The sequence below is a fragment of the Leopardus geoffroyi genome, chromosome A1, assembly GCF_018350155.1.
Source record: "Leopardus geoffroyi isolate Oge1 chromosome A1, O.geoffroyi_Oge1_pat1.0, whole genome shotgun sequence".
Taxonomy (NCBI): domain Eukaryota; kingdom Metazoa; phylum Chordata; class Mammalia; order Carnivora; family Felidae; genus Leopardus; species Leopardus geoffroyi.
The window spans coordinates 73,387,401-73,410,058 of NC_059326.1; the positions used below are offsets into that span (position 1 = coordinate 73,387,401).

Below are 22,658 nucleotides of genomic sequence, written 5' to 3' on the forward strand. Positions count from 1 at the left end.
GAAAGAAAGATAGAAAGGAAGGAAGGAAAAGAAAAGAAAAGGAGGGAGGGAGGGAGGGAAGGAAGGAAGGAAGGAAAGAAGGAAGGAAGGAAGGAAGGAAGGAAGGAAGGAAGGAAGGAAGGAAGATTGTAAACTAGAGGGAAAGGAATTTCTGCACATCTGCATTATTCTGAGGTTTTGCCTGCCTTCCCCAAGTCTGTGTTGTTATTTAGACTATATTTCAGAGAAGACACATTGGGATTCCTGTGAGTTACATTCTTTGGGAAATTAGGGAATGCTTCTAGTAGGTTCCAAAGATTTAGAATCCTGTAATGTTTTGTCCTCAATTGTTGTTGTTGTTTTATAAGTTTATTTTATGAGAGAGAGAGAGAGAGAGAGCGCGCGCGCCGGGGAGGGGCAGAGAGAGAGAATCCCAAGCAGGCTCCGCACATTGTGGAGCCCGACATGGGGCTCGAACCCGTGAACTGTGAGATCATGACCTGAGCTGAATTCAAGAGTCAGATGCTTAACCGACTGAGCCACCCAGGCACCCACTCAGTTGTTTACTTTAAATAACTGTAATAGCCCATGCTTTAAACCACATGGACTGATAATACCACTCGTGCTCAAAGGCAGAAGTGGATGTACCATGTATATGGTAGGAAATAAGATCAGAAAATCGACAGATTACTACTTAAATCTTTTCTCAACCGGATGACCTACTTCTTTAGCTCTACTGTTAAGTATTCTCTGCCCATCAATATAGCAGGAGGTTTTAACTTAATTTTTTTGTATTCAATGTGTCTTCAGAATTTAAAAGGACAAATGCTTGTCCACAGCTTCTAACAGGAGAAGCCGAGTGCGGTGCCCTGCGTCTCCCCTTTCACCACCAATTCCCACTCTCCGAGAGGGAAGTCTTTGATGTTACATTTTCTTCAGGGTTTTAAGTAACATACCCTTCTTAATTCTTGAATTTTTATCTGTGGAATTAGCAGTGTGGAAGAAGAGAGTTCACCTTCCAGGTCGTTTGTTTCTGAGAAGTTTCCTGGTATCGTCTCTGGGGTTCTTCCTTCCACTGTTTTTGCTGTTCTTTTATCTGGAATCCTGTTAATTGGACAATCGACCTCTTGAGTTGATCTTCCAGTTTTCTTATGTTTTTCCACCCTCATTGCTTGTGTTTGTTTTTTTCCTTCCTGCGAGATTTCTGAGATTTCTTAGTATTCTTTGCTAACTCTCACATTGAATATTGTTAATTTTTGCCTATTATTTTTAAATGCAAGTCTGTTCATGTTCACTCAGAGCATATCTTCGTGTCAGGTATACAACATTTTATGTGGGAATATTGGCTAAATTTTTTTTTCTAGTTTCTTCATCCTCTCTTTACTCACCTTCCTCTTCCTCCCATTCTCCTTTCCCCTTTCTCTTCCTTTTTCTTCACCCCTCCTGTTCCCTCCTCCCTCTTCCCTTTCTCTTCCTCCTCTTCTCCTGCTCCCTCTACCTCTCCCCCTTCCTCGTGCTCTACTTTCTACCTGAGAGCTTTCCCCCAGCTGTCTAGCTACCCTGGCTGTCTCTTGGTTAACAAGGCACCTAAAGAGGACAAAGGTGCTCTCTGCCTTTGCAGGGCCTTGGGGTATGGGTCTCCAAAGTGGCAGTATATGGCATACTTTTTCCCATTGAGATATGCTCATTTACCTCCAAGAGGACTTGGCCAGTTCAGCCTGGGGTTTGGGGGAGAGGGAGAGAAGGGGCTCATGTCTAGAAAGGTGCCTGGAGATATCTCTTGCAGACTCTCAAGTATGTCTCACCTCTCCGCTCTGCTGTGTGAATCCCTCAAGAAAGCTGACATTTCCATGTCTCTCTGGTTCAACGTCCAGTTGACTGGCTGGTCGGGTTTGGGCAGCACATGGGATGTGCATCAGGTGTCTGATTGTTCCTCATACAGGCTTTCCACCAGTCTTCTTGGTGTTAGCTCTTTATCTGAACACAGAACATACCCACATACACGTTCAGCTTGTTTTTTTTCAAGGAAGTGCAGGTGTTCAGATACTTTGCAGTGGGCATCAGAAAGAATAGTGTTAGTAGTCGCTGGTATTCTGGCTAGCTCGGATCTCTCAGAGCTCTTTAGCACACAGTTCTTAGCAACATAGCGAAGTGTTCAGGTTTCTTTGACTTGACCATGCCTTAAGATGAATTAAATAGCTGTATTTCAGCTTCTTCGAAATCGCCCATAAACTGTTGACAGTTAATGTCTTGCTTTCCCTGTTTGAGATGAACTACTGGTTAAGTGCTTTGAACATTCCAATAATCTCTTTCTCTAAGGAGGCCATTCCTAGGCCTTCTTGAGAAACTAGTGGTCGGTTACTTTGGAAAGTGACACTCCTATGAGCAAGTAGAGGCAAAAAAGTGGACAGAAGCTTAAAATCTTTTATGATGAAATGCACAGGCATAAAGGAAAGTGCATAAAACACATACGTACAGCTTGATGAATACTGAAGTGGATGCCACTTTATCTGCTACCCAGATGGGACAAAGAATATGACCATACCTCAGAAGCTTCCTGCATTCTCCCAGATCACAACCTACTTGGACTTTTGTGATGATCATTTCTGTGCTTTGCTTTATAGTTTTACCACCTCTGTGTGGATACATGAAATATATTGTTGGTTTTGCCTGTTTGTGGACTTTATATGAATGACCTCATTTGTGTATCATCTTATATCAGTTGTTTGCAAGATTCTTGCCACTCAAGCCAGGATGTTGCATGTAGTAACGAGTTGTTTAATTTTGTTGCTGTTCGAGATACCGAGGTTTGTATGTACCAGTTCTGTCCACTCACTGAGGATGAGCTGTTGTTTCCAGTTTGGGAGTCACTAACAGCTCTTCAGAGAACATTCATGTGTATGTATCTTTTGCACATGTGTGTAGATAACCTCCAGGATGCATACCTAGAATTGCTGAGTCTTAGAGATACAACTTAACTAGGTGATGTCAAACAGATTTTCCAAGTATTTGCACTAACCTGCATTTCTACTAGCAGTGTGCAAGAAATTTGATAGCTACACTGGTAACAGTTGGTATTTTTAGGCTAAAATCTTTGCAAATATGTGGGGAATCTAGGTGTATCATGTTGTGGTTTTAATTCATATTCTCTAATTACTAATAAGATTGAACTCCTTTTTATATATTGATTAGACATGAGGATTTCCTCTCTTGGAAAATACGTGTTCGAGTCCATTTGCCCTCTCTCCCCCAGTGAGTTGTCGTGTTTCTTACTAATTTGCAGAATTTCGTATGTATTCTGAGAACCTGTCCTGTGATGGACTGTGGGTCAGGTGTCTTCTCCCATTCTGTATGTCTGTGTTCACACTTTCTGGGCGGTGTCCTTTGAGAGCTAGAAGTCGTTAAATTTAATGTATTTGGATATTAGTCTTTGCCTTTTTGATTAGGGTTTTTTCATGTCTTAATGATCTTTGCATGTCCTTCCTGACCCCAAGATCAAGAAGGTATTCTCCTCTATTATTTTCTAAAAACTTTTACCATGTTTCTTTTCCTATTCTAGAATTCAGCTGGTATTGATTTTAGGCTGTATCTGTTTTTCCATCTGAAGACCAGTTGCCATAATCTCCCCACAAATTTTCAGTGTTGCCTTTTACTTTGCAACCTTCACAGTGGGGTGATATAGCTTCAAAGTCTCATTTCCAATTCTCTGTGTCCTTTGGATGTTTTTTTCCTCATTTTCCTTATTCTAACTTTAGTAGCCATTTGGAAGGGAGCACAGTGCTTTTTAAAATTTACCACATTTAACTTGAAGTCAGTCTTTAAATCATCAATATTTATTCTTTTATATATATATATATATATATATATATATATATATATATATGTATGTTAAAAAGTCCAGGCCTAGTGAATCACTTGGCCAAATGTGGCACCATATTTAGATGCAGTGATAGCTGGCAGGACCATGAGGCTGACAAGGCTGACATAGAGTTTGAAGTTAAAAAAAAAAAAAAAAAATGGGACATTAACACTTATGATGACATTTGGCTTGTTAAGGAAATGTTCAATTCATTAGGCATCCCCTTAAAAGAGTCAGGGAAAAGAGGTGTAATTAGTAATCAAAGAAATTCTGTTTCTCTTATGAAAATGATCTTATTCCATTGCAGTGTTAACCTTAAAAATAAAACTGCCAGTTATTTACCAGCAAAAGTGGGTTTATTCCAGAATAGCAGAGAACTGCAGTCCGGAATGAGCAGCCTTTGGCAAAATCGTAGACAAGTCCCCAGAACAAAGGAGAGGACTGCTATTTCATATAGAGGAAAGAGGCGAAGGCAGGAGGCCTGGTGGACACGAAGCGCCCCTTGCAGTAAACTGCCTCCTGCCTGGATGGGAAAGTCTGTGCACCTGCAAGGTCCCCCTCCATGAGTGGTAGTGCATGAGAGCACCCCCTGCTGGCCGCCTGACTCCATGCGAGCAGGTATCTAGTTCTACAGTAGTTACCATGTAATAAAACCATTTTAAAGAAACCACTTAAGTGGTCAAAATATAAAGCTTGGATTCTTAAAAGAGACCAAAAATAAGTTCATGTGTATAAAATACTCAAATAGGCAAAATGACATACTCCATAATTGCTTCATAGGATAAAGTTAGCTTTACTCAAATTTGGTTAACTCTAGATAGCAGAACTGTGATTATAACATTTATGATTTTTGTAGTTGAATTTTTAATAAATAACCAGTCTGCCTTTACTGTGAGGAAAATACATAGTAGTGATTTGAAAAGTATCTGGTTGTGTGGACACTGCAGATTTTGGCCTCATTTACGATTAAATATAAATTATGTCTATTATTTTTATTGCGTTACATATATTGTAAGTAATTGTGGTTAAATACGTGTTCGCACCTGTTGATCTTGCTGTTATTTCAGTCAGTCACTCCGTTTAATCCTTCGGCATTTCACGGCCTTTTATAATCTCCTTGTACGAGAAGTTGCCACTAGCCTAGGATTACAAGACCTGTGTAGTGGGACACCTGTGATGAAATAGTGTTTGAATTTGCCAGCCAGGGATTACTTTTTTGTTGTTGCAATACTGTATCGTTGTGATGTCAAGGGCTGCTGCAGGAACATTAAGAGTTAAGAATTCCTGTTCTCTAAAAGAGATTGGTAAATTGTGAATGAAAAGCACCAGTTTATATGCCATCATATACTGCAGACATCCATTCGATTCAGAAATGTTTACTGACATATGCGGGCTTTTAAAAAGTCGATCTTTGAAGTGCTGTGAATGGTGGGTTTTTTCCTCTATTCAGTCGTGAGAAAATTTCATCCAAAAGTTTCTTTCCTGGGGACTAACTTGATGAGGGACCAGGGGTGAGCCAGTTACAGATAACTACCTGAGTGAGAACTCATCAGTCAGCCAACTCTGGGTGGTTGATAGTTCAACCTCATGTTTTATACACATTTGAAAGCTGTTTTTGATGACCGGGGGTCCTGTGATTACAAAGAGAGTGAACATTCCACATTTTCTTGATTGACATTTGAAGTTGGTTGATGTTCAGTGTATTTGTGCAAATCATAAGGTGGAGATTATTTATTTTTTTCCTTTTACACACCAGGAAGTAGGAACCTGTGGGTCCACTCTGGTTAGTGGTAGAGTTTGGATTCACAGCCAGGTTTATCTTTACACTGGATGTTTTGGTCTCCATGATAGAGCTAGATTCTAGCTTTCTTTTCAGCCTTCCTGTGGTTTGGGCAAGCAGTGTGATTTCTTTTTGTTTCTTTGCTTTTTCCATTTGTACACTGGGCATGCTGTTTACATCATTCTGTTAATTAGAGGCTTTAAGTGTTATTTTTAAATACTTTGAGATATTTAGAAAGACTATTATAAGATGTTATATATAATTAATGTAATCTTATATAACTTTTTTCTTAAAGAGCTCGTTTTAAGTATCTAGGCATTATCCCTGTTGAGTGTAGAGAATGCAGTTCTTAACAGGAAATCTAAGCATGGAGAGGGTCTGTTAACTGCTTCTCTTTGCCCCTAGTTGGGCAGTAAGTAGGTCTGAGAAGGGAGGGAGAGGTGAGGTTTCCTTGATGCTTGAGAACTAAAGATTGTAGCAGTTTAATGAGGTAGCTTATGTTGAAAGCACTTTATAGACCATGAAACATTGTAATTCAAAGGTATCTTGGGGCGCCTGGGTGGCTCAGTGGGTTAGGTGCCCAACTCCTGATTTCAGGTCAGGTCATGATCTCACAGTGGTGGGATTGAGCCCTGTGTGGAGCTCTGGGCTGAGCATGGAGTCTGCTTAGGATTCTCTCTCTCTCTTCCTCTGCCCCTCTTCCTTGCCCCTGCTTTCTCTCTAGAAAGAAAAAGAAAGATATCCTGAGTGAAACATATTACTTATGAATGAGAAAAACTCCAGAGAGATATTAAGTGGCATCTTAGAATATGAGAAATATTGCTCTAATACACAACCTTGCTTATCCAAGTTGAGCCATTAGGATAGAAGTGAAATAACCTTTCTCTCCAGTAGTAAATCATTGGAATTGGGAAGCATTTAGTGAGTCAACAATTTGCTCTTTTTCTATAGATTCCTGTGAGCTGGATAAATCCCTCAGGCAAATATCATATTGGCATTAAAAATGGCTATGACTTCTATCCAAAGGCGCTCAAGGAAAGGATACAGGTAATGTCCAGTCTAGAGTCAATGACTTCTTCCTCAAATTTTTTTCCTACTGAAGAAAAAAATTTTTCATAAGATCCTGTTAACTCTTAATTATTGTGGAGACCGGGAGCCTTTCAGACAATGACTGCTTAAAGGTTCTGGTCAGTGGAATGTTACCCATTTAAAGTCACCATTCTTAATCTTGGATACATGGCTAAGTTTAGAGAATGTTGTGAATACATTGAAATTCAAGTTTTTGTATATTTGTGTTTTTCTGGGAGTTTGAATATAGCTTTCATTGGAGTTTTGAAGGACTTTTTTTTTTTTTTTTTTTTTTTTTTTTTTAATCTCCAAAAGGCTAAAGACTGTTTAAAGTTGATTTAAAGCCCTGGCCAACTTATTTATTCCTGGTCCTGTAGCTTCTATGATAATTTGTCCCATTTTTCTTAACGGTTTAACTAGGCTTCTTGATCCCAGTTAGTCATCATTCAGTACTAAGAAAAGGGTTGCTCAGACCAAAGCAGCTAAAGCGTGGAAAACACAAGTCTGTCATTAGAGAAATAAGAATTGCAAATTGAAGAAGGAGGAGTCTGCTTTAAAACGGAGCTACTGAGTAAATCTTTCTGTGATGATGGAAGTGTTCAGTATCTGTCCATCATGGCAGCCACTGGCCACAAGTAGCTGTTGAGAACTTGAAATGTGACTAGTAGGAAAATTTAATTTTATGTAATATTTTAAAATTTAAATCTAAGTAGCAACACATGGCTCCCATATTTGCCAGTACCACTTTAGTAGATTGCTATAATACTGGTAGCTGATACAGGTTCAGAGTTGCAACTGCAAAAGAAGATGTGATCCTTGAAAATGAGCCTGATGGGTAAGACTTATGGAACGTTTCATCTCATCATAGCATTGTTATTTGCTTCTCCAGGGGGTCTGTGAACCATAAGAACTACTCAGCATGTTGCATATATAACCTTTACTTATTTGATTCTCATCGTTCTGCAAAAAATAAAGTTACAAAAAATGCATATAACTTACTGGATACTAACTTATTCTAAAATTTCAGGCTGAAATACACATAACAGTATTATGCACTATCTTAAATTTAATCAGTTGTATCAATAAGATGCAAATTAACATGCAAATATAGAGTAAGTTAATATCAACCCCCTCCTTAGCTCAGTGGAGTTGATTGTTTTACTGGAAAGGATTTTTTTTTTTTAACTAGCAGACCTCCACTGGGTGGCACTATGGGTTAAAGACAGCAGAGATGAAGGTGAGACCAATTTCAGTAACAAAGAACCCTGTCAAATCCAAGACAGGAAAAAAACAAGCCAGGAAGGGAGGAAGTCTAGGAAGCCTGCATGTCCCTCTTGCGGCCAGTCTTACTCTTGTGCTCCGCCTGCACGGCTTAAAGCAGTCCTCAGTTCCCTAAGGGCCAGCGTGTAGTATTTGCTTTTATTGTAAATGCCTGGGAATTCAGTTTTTTTTTTTTTTTTTTTTTTTTTTAACCTGACATGCTGTTATTAATCCTTGGATGGGCTGAAATTGGGACATACGATGTTATCAAAATACATTTGGTTGTGCCGTGGTAGATGTGTTCTCTTAAAACCCACGTGTAGTGAATAGTTTTAGTAATTGACCCATTGCTTTATCAACTTGATGCTAAATGATTTTTTTAGCCTGTGTGTGAAAATTATGTACCATCACAACTGATAACAATTAGGTCCATATATAAATGACTGGCTAGGTTTGCCTGGATATTTGTCAACCTTGTTGTAAGGTAACTTTTCTGTCTTGCAGAAAGAACGGAAGGAAAAAATCTGGGATCCTGTTCACAGGGTGGCCCTTGCAGAAGCCTGTAGAAAACAAGAAGAATTTGATGTTGCCAACAATTGCCCTTCTCAAGTTGGTGCCAGTGGCTTTTATTTACACGTTACCACAGAACCATATTTCAGTTCTCAGAGAATCGGCAGACTTTTTTCCACAAGTTTTAAATTGTTTAATTTTAGTAATTTTTCTTTTATTCTGAAATCAATTTACACATTTATTTTTCACAACTTCTCATGAATTACCACAAAGTGAACACTCCCTTCCATACCTCTTCCTAATCATTGCTCCCTTCCTCCTCCAAAAGCAGCCACCATTGCCTGTTTTAAATTTGCAGAATGGAATCATACAGTGTGTCCTTTTACACGTCACTACTTTCAGTCAGTGTTATGTTTGCGACATTCATCCATGTGTGAGTGTGGAAGGAGTTTGTTCACTTCTCTTGCTTATGATGGATGCACCACAATTCATGCGTGCATTCTGCAGATCAATACTTTGTTTTCAGTTCTTGGCTCTTGTGGAAGATGCTGTTTTGAACATTCTCGCATGCATGTCTTTGGTGGGTCATAGAGGGGTAGTAGCTGCATGCATGTCTTTGGTGGGTCGTAAAGGGGTAGTTCCAGTTCATATTCCCGCAAGAAGGATATGAGAGCTCCCATTATTTCACATCGTTAAATAGCTGTTACATTTCTTTTAATCAGTTAATAAAATGAAGATAATGTCTTGGTTTATAAGGAAAACAATGCGTGCTAGTTGCAGAAACTTTTGGATAACACGGGTGTGTAAAGTAACAAGCAAGAGCTTCCAAAGTGCCACTCCCCAGGGATGGTACCAACAACCTGATGTTTATCCTTCTGAATCTTTCTTTTAATGCATACATGTACCTTTTCTTAATCAAAAGTGGAATGGTATTGGTGGTTGTCAGCCCTGGCTGCAGATTAGAATCACATGAAGAGCTTTGTGCCCTAGAGAGGAATTAAATCAAAGCCTTGGAGGAAGGCTGGCATTTTTTAAAGCTCCCTGGAGCTTTAATTAATGTGCAGTTAGGGGCGAGGACTACTGGCCTCAATAGATCTACGTACACATTTAACTTTTATTTACTTAATCTGTGTACAGCATCCCCTTTAATTGGGTAATTCACCCTCTTTAGCTGCATTATTTTCTGTTAGGTCACTGTTTGTCCTTCAGCCTCTTACTAGTCACATTAAGTGTTGTACTTCAGGCAGTACGCATATCAAGTCAACTTTATAAAAGGAGGGATCTAGATTTAATTATCCATTTGATTTTGTTTACCAACAATGTCTGTATAATTGTTTTTTTTCCTTTAAGGAGGAGTAAATGTTATTCAATATATTGAATAACTAAAAATGAAGCGTAACCAGATTTTTGGAACATATGGAAATTACATTTTAATTCAGTAGGACTGTTCAGGTGAATGTAGAGCAGTCTAATGTAGTACGTAGTTTAAACAAAAATAGTTGGCGTGTAACAGTTCTCATGGTGATGGATCAGAATGGTTAAATAGCTTATCTATACAAGGTCAGGAACATAGTATGTGTTTAGCATGTTCTAAAAGACAGAAGGTAATTTGTGGTTTCTCTTATTTATTTGCATTCTTAAACAGATTTCAATGGAAACAATCCTGATTAAAAAAAAATCTAAAGGTCAATAGATAACCTATTTTATAGCAATTTTAGAGTTAATTTTGGAAATTAGTTGTGCAGATTATAGATACGTGACTAACATAAGTCTTGGTCAAATGATACCATCAACATGGAACACTGTGTCTTTCCCAAAGCGGATGGAATAAATAAATGAGAGATTGACTAAAAGAAGTATTATTTTTAAAATATTCAGTATAGTAATTAATATCTGCATCATTAAATTGAACTACAAGTTGCATAGATATAAAAAAAATTTCTTACATTTTTCCAGAATAAAATGGCTTTCCTGTTGGTCACACAGTGTCTTTGGTTACATGTTAATATGTTGTGTGTTTCAAGAGCACAAAATGTACTAATATTAATATATGTTCTTATTGATTAGGCAAATAAACTAATCAAGGAGGAACTTCAAAGTCAAGTGGAATTGCTAAATTCTTTTGAGAAAAAATATAGTGATCCTGGCCCTGTGTATGACTGCTTGGTGTGGCATGATGGTGAAGCCTGGAGGTAAACGTCATGTATTATATAGATCTTCACTTAAAGCTGTTTTTATCTACTCTGAAGAACATTAAATTCTCAGAACCATCCAGAGAATTGGTTTAAATGACATTAATATCCCTAAGCAAAACTGTTGGAGAGCCGAATTGGCTTTCGGGTAGTTTTGGATAAGCTCTTTGAACTTCTTGGTGTTTTAGGTGCTAAACCTGTCCCTTGCGTGTTTTAAAGAAGCTTGTTTCATTAACCAGACAGTAACTTAACCAGATAATAGCAGGTTAATCATTGGTAGACATAGAAATGTTCCTGACCAGAGCTAGGCAGTTCGGAAAGTAACTGCAAGAGAATACTAGATACAGAACTGAGCGTATGTGGGAAATATTGGACAGGGACTTAAGGAAATATTCTAATATTAGCAGGGATGGGGTAGTGGGACAATAGGTGGTTCAGTTCCAATGTTTCTGCATGTACTGAAAACACTGCCAACTTTGTCCTGAGGAAAATATGTTTCCAAGGTCCTTAAGGCAGTTGACAAAGGAAGGGATCCATGCAACGGTTTGTTGACATTATTCTAAGACAGCTTTTAGAATTTTTGCATTGGAAATGAAACTTAGAGGAAATAAAATCTGAAGTCACTGGAGTAACACTTTAGAAAATGTTATAATTAATGAAAAATGCAGCAGAATTGTGGTTTCAGGTGCTACTGGAAATAATTTTTCTGATTGCATCGTACTGTATACCGTGTAGGGCTTCGATTCCCTGCCCCATCTCAGGGTTAGACACAGAATTTTTTGAGGAGAATCTTAGAGACCCCAAATTACCTAAGGCGAATCTTGGCACTGTCATTTCAAAAATGCTGGCCACTTCTGAGGGGAGGTAAAGTGACCTTAAGTGCCTTGGTTTTTGTTTCTACAGACTGTCAAATCTGCCCTCCTCCTGCCACGCTTCCACTGTTGAACCCATATCACTACCCTTAGCAGGGAACCCAATAGAACCATACTCTTAAGTATTCGTCAGGATGTACAGGGTCAAACTCAGTCACTCTCTGTTGAGAAAACTGTTTACAGAAGATTACTTGAAGGAAGGAACTGTTAGTTGGTTTCTTTTCAGTGGTTTTTGACCTTGTTTTCTCAGGTTTCCTTTGAGTTGGATGAAAGCTGTGGACTTTTTTCATAGAGGATAGGATGAAGAAATGTATTAAAAATGTCCAGGAATTTATAACCCATGCCCCCTTTCCTGCCCCCCACCTTCCACAAGTACTCTAATCCTATCCGTGAACCTCATCTCCATGTTCCCTTTCTGGTATGCTAACACCTGTTCCTTGAACTGAGCCAACCACCTTCAGAAAGTTATACCCTGCACCAATATGCATACTTGGCCTCTGTGGAATTACTTAGGGGAGTCACTCAGTTTTATGTTGATATTTTGATATGGTGCTTGAAGTGTTGAGTCACTGCATGTTGACGGTGGTTACAAGAAACTGATTTTTGGAATGTGTCACTGTATTTGCTATGAGAATGTTGTCAAAGATGTTGATTCATTCATTCTTTCATCATTGGGCAAATATTTGAGTACTTTTCTTCGTGCCAGGTAGACTCTAAAGAAGCTATCCCGTGGACTCTAGACTCTGTGAAAGCCAGTGTGAGAACATCTGAGCCCGTCCAGGAAGCATCAAGAAAGATTTTATTGAAGGATCAGCTCAAGTTAGCAGACAGGGAAGGGGCAGGGGTTAAAGGTCCAGGAAAAGATCCAGAGGAGATGGAGAGACTTCCAGGGATGTAGAATGTTTCATGGGCCGGATGAAAATGGGGCAGGACTTCCGAGATGATTGCCGGGATGGAGAACTGGCCGGTTACATCTGTAACTTTTAAGAACCCCAGGTGTTACTGTTTTGGCAAATAGGATTTGGTGGCATACGTTTTACCTGTTGACTTCAGTCCAGATTCCATTTGACATGCTACTTGTTTCCTGCTTGCTCATTTCCATTAGTGTTCAGTCTCCTCTGTCTTGCTCTACTGTATGTCTTTTTTTGAAATGCCATAAATCATTTTAGCCACACACTGATTGAGTATACATAAAAACAGTTTCAGAGATCCTCCTGTCTAAATTGTCAAAGTTTATTAATGAAATATATGCCTTAATATTTATAATAAATGTCCTGTCTGTACTAGTGGGCTTCCATTAATTCATTGTAGCAATTGTGATTGACTCTAGCTTGTTAAAACACAATTCTTCTTATCTAGAAAATGCACACAAAGGCCTAGCAGCTAAAAACATAATATTGACCTTAAATGATGTGCATTCCACTTACGACTTTTATTTTAGATTTATTTAGTTTTAATCAGACTATTTTGTAGTATTTGGAATACATATTGTAAAAACTACAGAGGTAATAAAATGGGGAAAGAGCAGACAGGACAACCATAAAACTATGTAGAAAATACTGTTTGTAAAAAGTAAATGTTTGCCTGAGGCTGTTACAACTGTGGGGAGGGGATGAGGCAGTTTGTCGTTCATCTAGTGTCAAGAAACCTGCATACGCCATTGGATGCATTAAGCCAATTCTAAAAGAAGGGAGTAAGGCCTAGGCTGTAAGTCGTGATCATCCTGAATTAGTCTGAAACTCTAGGCCAAGCTTTGGTGAAGTTTCTTAAGTAGTTAAATGGTTTTCTCCCTGGACTTTTGTGATGGACAGTGTTCCTAAAGCCTTTTATCCATGGCTTCATTTAAGGGCTGGTTCCTTTAAGCGTCTTACTTAATCGTTACTGATGACTCTGAGACAGAGGACTCTAAACCTGGCAGTTACTGTGTTTGTTGTCATAAAACAGGGCAGTAAGAAGGTACCTAATAGACCATATCACATTATTTTTGGAAAGCTGAGAAAATAGATGAGTTTCACTATTCTCAATTTACAGAGCCTGCATTGATTCGAATGAAGATGGGGACTTGAGTAAATCTACCGTGTTGAGAAACTACAAAGAAGCCCAAGAATATGGTTCTTTTGGCACAGCTGAGATGTTAAATTACTCTGTTAACATATATGACGATGGAAACCTGCTGTCCATTGTGACCAGTGGAGGTATTTTATTTCCGATTTGGTAACTAGAGATAAACTTGTAACGTGGTAAGGTGATAAATTTCTGTAGCCAAGAAGAAGCCTTATAGAGAATTTAACTTAGAGATTCCACCTAAAGAACTAGGTGTGTGATAATAAATGGGATTTGATTCTCTGGCAAGGTGTTGTTTTCTTTAAAGTTGTAACCATGTAGGATCTATTCCAAGAATACAGGTGTAGTCCAGCCACAAAAAAAACACCCAACATAATTCATCTTATGAAAATTCTTTTGGAAGGAATTTTACTTCTGCGTTGCTGACTCTTGAGCAGTTTACCAAGTACAGAGTCGGGTAAAAAGATCCTCATGTGGCACTCTGTGTAATTTCAAAGAAGTGGGAAACTATCCATATACCCATGGACAAAAAAGTTTGTTTAAAACTGTGTATTGTTGGGGACTATTATATAGCAAAATGAATAAATCTACATATACCAGTATTCACAAATCTCACATACATAAATTTTAAATAAAAATATATTGATAAAACATTTGTGTGAAATTGTAAAACATGCCAAATAATACCACACAGTGTTCGTGGGTGTATGTGTTTGTATGATAAAAATACAGATGGGAAGAATCTACACCAGCTTCTACATAGTGGTTACTTCTAGGAAGGGAGCCAGGATAGCTTTAACCCTTTCTTACCCCCCTCTCACAGTATTATTGAATTATAGTTGAAGTACAATAAACTGCACATACATACACAATTTGATAAGTTTTGATAGACATGTACACCTAGGAAGCCATCACCACTGTCAAGGTAATGGACATATCTATCACCCCTCCCAGTCTACTTGTCTTCCTTCGTAATCCACCCTGATGCACCCGCCCCATATAGCCACTGAACTGCTTTCTGTCAGTGCAGATACTTTGTGTTTTCTGGAATTTTATAGAAGTAGAATAGTTCCGGTATGAAATCTACCCATATTATGGTTATAAATAGCTAATTCCTTATCACTGAGTAGTGGCTCATTGTGTGGATACACCAGGACTTACCCACTTACCTGCTGGTGGACACTCAGATTTTTCCAACACTGGTGTGTAGGTCTCTGTGCAAATATGTTTTTGTTTAATTTGGACTGGTATCTAGACAAACTAGTTGGGTATGGTAAATATGTTTAACCTTTTAAGAAACAGTAGCTGTGCCCTTTTATACTCCACCAGCGGGGTGCGAGGGCTCAACAGCTCCACATTCTTGTGCACATGTGGTGTAGTCAGCCTCCTGTGACATTTAGATGCTCTGACTTGTAAGTGGTGATGTCAGGTGTTTTTGGGGGGAGCACAGGCGGGGGGGATTACATTAAAATCTAGCTTCCCCTTTTTTTTTTTTTTTGAGAGAGTGCATGTGAGAGTGGGGGAGGGGAATGGAGGGAGAGAGAGAGGGAGAGAGAGAAAATCTCAAGCAGGCTCCATCCCAGCACAGAGCCCAACGCAGGACTGAGTCTCACAACTGTGAGATCATGAGCCAAAATCAAATGTAGGATGCTTAACCGACTGAGCCACCCAGATGCCCCAAGCTTCCCTATTTTTAATTGGGAAAAATGAAAAAGGAAGAATGGGTAATATTGGGTCCACAAAGGGGACACTTCTGCATAAACACATCAAGAAATAAAACATTGTCGAAGCCCATCATGTCTGTTCCTAAACACGCATCCTCTTAGAGTTAACCATGGTCCTGATTTTTTTTTTTTTTATCACCGCATTAGATTGAACCATCCATTATTGCTGTTTTTATAGGTCAGAAATGATTAAATAGTGGCACTTTCACGTAGTTCAGTCTAACATAATGTGTTTCTATTTATATAAATGAGATTATTCAGTATATATCCTTTCGTATGTGGTTTCTTTAGAGCAACCTCATTTTTGTGTGCTTCATCTCATAGTGTTTAGAAGTAGTTGATAATGGGGCACCTGGTAGCTCAGTCGGTTGAGCATCTGACTCTTGATTTTGGGTCAGGTCATGATCTGACAGTTCCATGGGTTCGAGCCACGTCGAACTCTGCACTGGCAGTGCAGAACTGCTTGAGATTGTCCCCCTTTCTCTTCCCCACCCCCCTGCTTGCACTGTCTCTCTCAAAATTAATAAATAAACTTTAAAAAAAGTAGTTTAATATTTATTGCTGTGTGATATTCAATTCATTAATATACTATGTATCCATTTACCATTGATGGATCTTGGGGTTATTTTAGGTTTTGAATTTTGCAAGCAATGCCACCATGAATGTTTTTGCACGTATCTTTTAGTGTACATGTGCACGCATTTGTGTTGGGTGTATAGCTGGAAGTAGAATTCCTGAATTGTAGGGTATTCCTGCGTTCAGCTTTCTGTAATGCTGGTCTATATCCTGCCAGTAGTGTGTGGCTGTTGTCAGCCATAAAGTTTTAGCCATTCTGAAAGGTATGCCGAGGTACATCTCATTGTGGCTTTTTTTTTTTTTAAGGTTTATTTATTTACTTTAATTTTTGAGACAAAGGGTGTGAGTGGGGGAAGAGTTGAAAGAGAAGGGAGAGGAGCAGAGGATCCAAAGTGGGCTCTTTGCTAACAGCAGCAAGCCTGATGTGGGGCTCTACCTCACGAACCACGAGATCATGACCTGAGCCGAAGTTGGACCCTCAACTGACTGAGCCACCCACGTGCCCTCTCATTGTGGCTTTGAACTGCACTTTCCAGATGACTCATGAAGTTGAACATCTTTTCGTATATTTATTTGACATTTGGTTATCATCTTTTGTGAAATGCTTTTCAAGTGTTTTACCCATTTTTCTCTCGGATCTGAAAGATAATATGGATTTAAGCTCTTTGTCAGCTGTATGTATTGCAGATACTTTCTCACCTTTGAGACTTGGATCTTGTTCTCAATGGACAGGGTAGGAGCCAGGGTAGCAGAGTAATTCAAGGTTTCACTTTTTTATAAATTATTGAGAAGAGACTTAAGATGATAGTATACAATTAGATGTTAAAATGAGAGTATTTTTATTAGATTATTTTATTTTATGCTTAATACATAAATTGAATGCTTAAAACTTGGAACCCATGAAAATATTTTGTCATCTTCCCCTCTTGCTGCCTGTAGGAGCTCATGGGACACACGTAGCTAGTATAGCTGCTGGGCATTTTCCTGAAGAACCGGAACGGAGTGGTGTAGCTCCCGGTGCTCAAATTCTTTCAATCAAGATTGGCGATACAAGACTAAGCACAATGGAAACAGGCACGGGCCTCATAAGAGCTGTGAGTGTTTGCGAGGTGTTGATTTAGAAGATTAACGATGGATAGGCTTGGATATTTTTAGTCTTATAAAGTGTTCTTCAATTCACTAGGAATACATTAGACTGTATTTGGTACATAGGACTTGGTTTTAAGAAGCAAAAGTGCTTATTTCAGTTTTAAATTATTTTTATTAAAAATTACTCGATAAAATTTTTTGGAAAATATGAAAATATTATTTATGTTTTACTTTTCATTTCCATTAAGCCCCCTGACACACTGTTTTGAGATACTTTAAAAACCCCAAACAGACCTTTTCACCAGCTTGCTCCATTGGTCTAGGAAGAATTGAACTCATAGTCTGCGTTTCATTTTAACGTATGGATTAGATTTTACTTGAACTTAAGTGATTTTAGAATTCAGTCAGAACCATTCCATTCTGCACCTGCTAGTTGTGTTTTTATTGACTACTTACTATACTGTGTCTCCACCTACCCTTTAAGTTTTTCAGCTTCAAAGTAGAACGGAAGTGGAAGTAGAATATGATTGGTTAAGAAACTGGGAGTCCATGCCTTTATTTTACTGGTCAGTCTTTCTGTAAATTGCTGCCTCAACTAGACTCTTCATCTTTTTAATAGATGATAGAAGTCATCAATCATAAGTGTGATCTTGTCAACTACAGCTATGGAGAAGCTACTCACTGGCCAAATTCTGGGTGAGTGTTCTCAGGCGCTCATGAGCCACAGGCTCGAGCCGACAAAGAGCATTAGATGTTTCTGTGCCTGGGTGGCACGCCACAGATGAAACCGGGCAGTCCCCTGGCTCGGTAATAAGGGCGGGTCTCGTGGGCTCCCGGCCCCCGTTCCCGTGGTCCTGTGTGTGATGTGGTCATTCCCTCCCAGCCGCCGAGACCCGCCGGCCCACCCGTCCACTGCTGCACTTCCGCATTCCCAGTGTGCTTACCTGACGGCACGTAGACCGTGCATCTCAGTCGCTCAGCATCACCTTTGATCATCTGCATGTACTCTTACATGGCCTGCATGGCCGTTGACACCGTCTATTCTCTTCAGAGACCTTCAGCGACCCTTCCTTTCTTCCCTCGGCTGATGTTCTCACCTCTTCCTTTCCCAGAGACGATAAAAGCCTTGAGAGGGGACTCCTGTCCTTCCTGCAGCCTACCCTGACCCCAGCCCCTCTGCCTTCCCTTCTTGTAGTAAATGAAGTGCCCGGGGTCAGAAGTCCCTCAAGCACTTGCTGTGTGGTTCCCATTTCCCCTCTCCTTAAAAACTCCCGTAACATCCCTCTCCTTTCCTGGATTAATACCACTCCACAGGCACGCTCTAGAATCTGCTGCCTTTGAAACAGATGGATCTCTTCATTTCACACTGCTTTCCCTCACTCCTCCAGCAAAACTTGGTTAATGGTGTGTATTCACCACTTCTGAGGCTCCTCAGCACATTTTGACACGTGTCCCGGGTCTTCCTGCCTTTCTGTGCATTGGTGTCTTCCTGCTGCCAAATCCAGTGGCTCAGCCTTGGTCTGTTACCTCACCTTTTTTCCCCCCCAGGGTAATAACTTTGAAATTATTTAAAGTGTTTACTTACCTAGTCATCACCTCTCCCCCATTCCATCACCAGCCCATCCATATCTGCGTGTCACCCAGTGTCTGAAGCTCTTTCATAAAGCCCTACCAAAAGGAAAATTTTACCGATCCTGGTTTGCTGTCCTCAAGCAACGTAATTTTCTCAGATAACCAGTATTAGATTTCTTGCGACACGTCCCTCCCCGCCCCACCGCCGTAACAGTCACCCTGTCGTGCTCATTTCTTTCCTGAATGTTATCTTGCCTTCTTCTCTTGCTTCAGTACCGCTTTCACCTAAGTGTATTTCTTTCTCTCTTCCTTTGTTTGACCTTCATCCTATTAAAGCCACCTTTCCCTGATACTCTTCCCCTCGTACCCCGTGATTGTTGCGTCTTGGCCCTACGCCTTTTTTCCATTTCCTGCATTTCCCCAACTGTCTAACTTCGTTTCTTTTATTTAATACCAGTTTGCTTCTTGTTTGCTGTCAAGTTCTCACCAGATTCTTTATTTTAAATCTTACTCTTAAGTTCTTCCTCTTGCCCAGTTCCCTTTCATCTTTGCCACTGCTCATAGATCTGCATAGGAATCCCCTGAGGAGTCACTTCTGACCAGATCATTTTAAGGGGAGGTGGGAGTCCAGCTGCCTGTTGCCCCACCGTCTGATCCAATCCCTGCCTGTATTTCAGTGTTTGCTTTTGGTCCTTTGGGTTTATTGTCCCTCCATCTATTCATTATTCATCTATTCTCCGTGTCTAGCACTCTTCCCCGTTTACCGCGGTCTCACGACTCTTTCCTTACGCTGAGATCCAGCTGGGGTGTGCCGCTTGGACTGGCCATGTCATGTTCTGGCGTTCTGGGGCTGGGTGTGCCACGGGTTACTTGCCCTGCATTCGAACAGCGTGGGGTGTTATAAACAGTGGGAATAAGGCTAAGCACGTATAGTTTGAGAACATCCCCCGAGTGATTTTCATGCACGCCTTCTTGTAGCCACTGTTTGAGTTCTACTACTTGGAACCCATATTCTAGTTTGGTTTCTATGTACGCCATATTTGAAAACATCTTCACAGTATACTAAGACATTTTTTTGAAAAGTGGGACAGTTTTCTATGTCCAAAGGAATTCTCTCTCTCTCTCTCTCTCTCTCTCTCTCTCTCAGGAGAATTTGTGAAGTCATCAGTGAAGCAGTGTGGAAGCATAACATAATTTACGTTTCCAGTGCTGGAAATAACGGTCCGTGCCTTTCTACCGTTGGTTGTCCCGGTGGAACTACATCGAGTGTAATAGGTTAGTTTCCCGTTTCAGAGCCGGGCTTAAGAACAAGCCAGCAAACCCCTCAGTGAATGTGATGTTAATCGCATCTCTGCTGCATGCAAGACACCGGGAACCTCCCTCGTGTGCCCTCAGGAAGCGCAGGTGTAGCCAGACCCGCTGGTTCAAAGGCAACTGCAGTGAGTGGCTTACGGAAAGTACAGGCACAGCTGGGGCTCACAGAAGTGCAGTTGCTTCTGATTTGAGAATTTAGGTGAGGCTTTCTGAAGTGTGGCAGCGAGGATTCCAGTGAGCAGAAATGAGCGAGGGAAGGGTTTTCCAGACTGAGTGAACAACGTAAACACAGATGCGTGCTTCACTTTTTATTTACGGTGTATGACGGCTAATTTTAGTGTAGTTTCCTCCTTTTCATTTCTTGTGGGACATACAGGAATAGTCAGATGTTGAGAAAGGGAGCTTTATTAATAAGAGCAGTTGAAACACATTTATTCCATGAATGTGACTTCCTTCCCGCTACTTGGTCTGTCGGATGTGATGCACTCAGTTGTTTGTTTTGCTGTCCTTGGAGGGGAAAAAATGCCTGTCAACAAGAAGAATTAAGGGAAATCAAAATGAGTTGTGCTCATAATATTAAAGTGTAAAATTAGCTGTAGCTGCCAACCTGTGTGAAAACACCCACAGAACATAACACCCTCCCCCTGTTTTGTTTTGTTTTTTTTAATGTGAGGCATGAATGAGGAGGATGAAACGAGAGAACAAATAGGTAGTAAGTGATATCTGGAATTATTTTCTTTACTTTCACATTGAGAGCACTATAAGGCTTATACCTCTTAGTATTTGTAATTGGATGCATGACAGTAGAAACTGGTCCCAAATAATTTTTCTGGTGTATACATCAATAACTGCTTGAGTAGATACATATTATAGTTGTTACTAAAGGCATACAGTTACTGTAGATGTTATCGATACATAGTAACATCTGGGTATCAAAGTTTAGAAACTAGTCCTTTAAATTTTTTTTTTTTTTAATCTCAAGCAAGGTATAGCTTATTTTGTATGATTTAAAACTTCTTGGTTCAGTAATTCTGTTAAATCCTTTGTTGAGACAACAGTACCTACCAGTGATCTGTCCTTTGTGTTTTAGTTCTCGAGATATTTTAAATAAAATGGAACCAAATAGGTCTGAAAGGTACCTACAGATCAAAATACACTATTCTCCCACAATACTCAGTATTTTGTCATGTTCTTATCCCCAGATTCACTAGAAATTTGTAAACTAAATTTTACAAAGTGATTACAGTTTTGTGTGTCTGCATTGTTAACCTAAATCCTGTTAACTCACCTATTTTATCCAATCTTCTACTCTGTGTCTGTGTTTGCTATAAAGAAGAATTAGGAGCTGGTGGACCTGGACTGTAAGTCTTTCTCCACCAGTCCCTGTGAGCTTAGTAAAATTTTTTCAGCCCTCTGGAAACCTGTTTCCAGATTTCTAGAATGAGGAAACTGAGTTTGATCCCTATAGGTCTATGAATTTAGAGTCTTTGTGACTAGTCTGCCTTTACACATTTATCTGAAACACCGAAGCATGTTAATGTTTCTGCTGTTTGCTTGTTTTTACAGCCGTTTCGGGGGAGGGGGTACTGCGAACTTTATGGGTAAGAATATTGGATGCAGTGGTCATTTAAAAATGAAGACCAACTAATTCCCTTACTTTCCTAAAGTTATAGTTTATAACACATTTATCTTTCTATCTTACACATACACACAGTTTTAGGTACATTATTATATTTGATTCACATAATAACCCTGGTAGATATTTTTATAGTCAAAACCAAAGCACCTCGTTTAACATCTGGTACATAGTAAACTTTCCTTGCTTACCAGATTTTCTTTCTTTCCATTTATGAGCAGACACTAGGTACAGGGTGACTAAGGGATTTACCCAAGTGAGTAACAGTGATTTGGAATGAAGCGAGTGAACACATAAGTGACACATAAGCGAGTGAACAGTGGATTTGGAATGAAGATCTAATTTTGTGTCCTTTTGTTAACGATGAAATTCATCCCGTAGGTGTTGGTGCTTATGTTTCTCCCGACATGATGGTTGCTGAGTATTCCCTAAGAGAGAAATTACCGGCCAATCAGTACACGTGGTCTTCTAGAGGCCCCAGGTGGGTTGAGAGTGGTACACGGTCTGTTACATATATTTTGTTGAACTACATGGTGGGGAGGAACAGAGTTTTGATAACTTTACCAGTTCTCTGGGTTTTTACTTTTTCAAGATTATCATTTTGATAAACAGTCTCATTTCAGGGAAATATCATTCAAGGAACAAATTATAATTATTTCATTGTTAGCTGTATGACATACCTGTTCTGAGTGTAAGATTAGAAAAATTGGTTGGAACCTGGTCAAATGTCGTAATGCTAGATTCAGATCCTCTGAGTTCAGGAATCTTTGTAGTCTTTTCTCAATAATTTCTTCTTAAAAAATAAGCTTATTTCAATAGTTGACTGTAACGGTCATTGAAAGTAGTCGGGCTATGGGGCGCCTGGGTGGCGCAGTCGGTTAAGCATCCGACTTCAGCCAGGTCACGATCTCGCGGTCCATGAGTTCGAGCCCCGCGTCGGGCTCTGGGCTAATGGCTCAGAGCCTGGAGCCTGTTTCCGATTCTGTGTCTCCCTCTCTCTCTGCCCCTCCCCCGTTCATGCTCTGTCTCTCTCTGTCCCAAAAATAAATAAACGTTGAAAAAAAAAAAAGAAAGTAGTCGGGCTGTAGATCTCCATGGGGATCAGCAAGCTTTGCCTGTGCCATCACTGTAGACTGCCCACATCAGCCCACCTAACTGGCCTA

General features: G+C 39.8%; 1 protein-coding gene across 9 annotated transcripts in view; it reads left to right on the top strand.

The window, feature by feature from the left end:
* Positions 1–22,658, top strand: part of TPP2 (tripeptidyl peptidase 2) — a 68,410-nt gene that overhangs the window by 9,407 nt on the left and 36,345 nt on the right. For all 9 annotated transcript variants that reach the window (XM_045481518.1, XM_045481470.1, XM_045481497.1 and 6 more), the window contains exons 3-10: positions 6,570–6,665; positions 8,451–8,555; positions 10,524–10,648; positions 13,552–13,715; positions 16,824–16,978; positions 17,593–17,669; positions 19,693–19,820; positions 21,877–21,976. In XM_045481518.1, the coding sequence (XP_045337474.1) occupies positions 6,570–6,665; positions 8,451–8,555; positions 10,524–10,648; positions 13,552–13,715; positions 16,824–16,978; positions 17,593–17,669; positions 19,693–19,820; positions 21,877–21,976 (950 nt within the window). The remainder of the gene's footprint in view (positions 1–6,569; positions 6,666–8,450; positions 8,556–10,523; positions 10,649–13,551; positions 13,716–16,823; positions 16,979–17,592; positions 17,670–19,692; positions 19,821–21,876; positions 21,977–22,658) is intronic.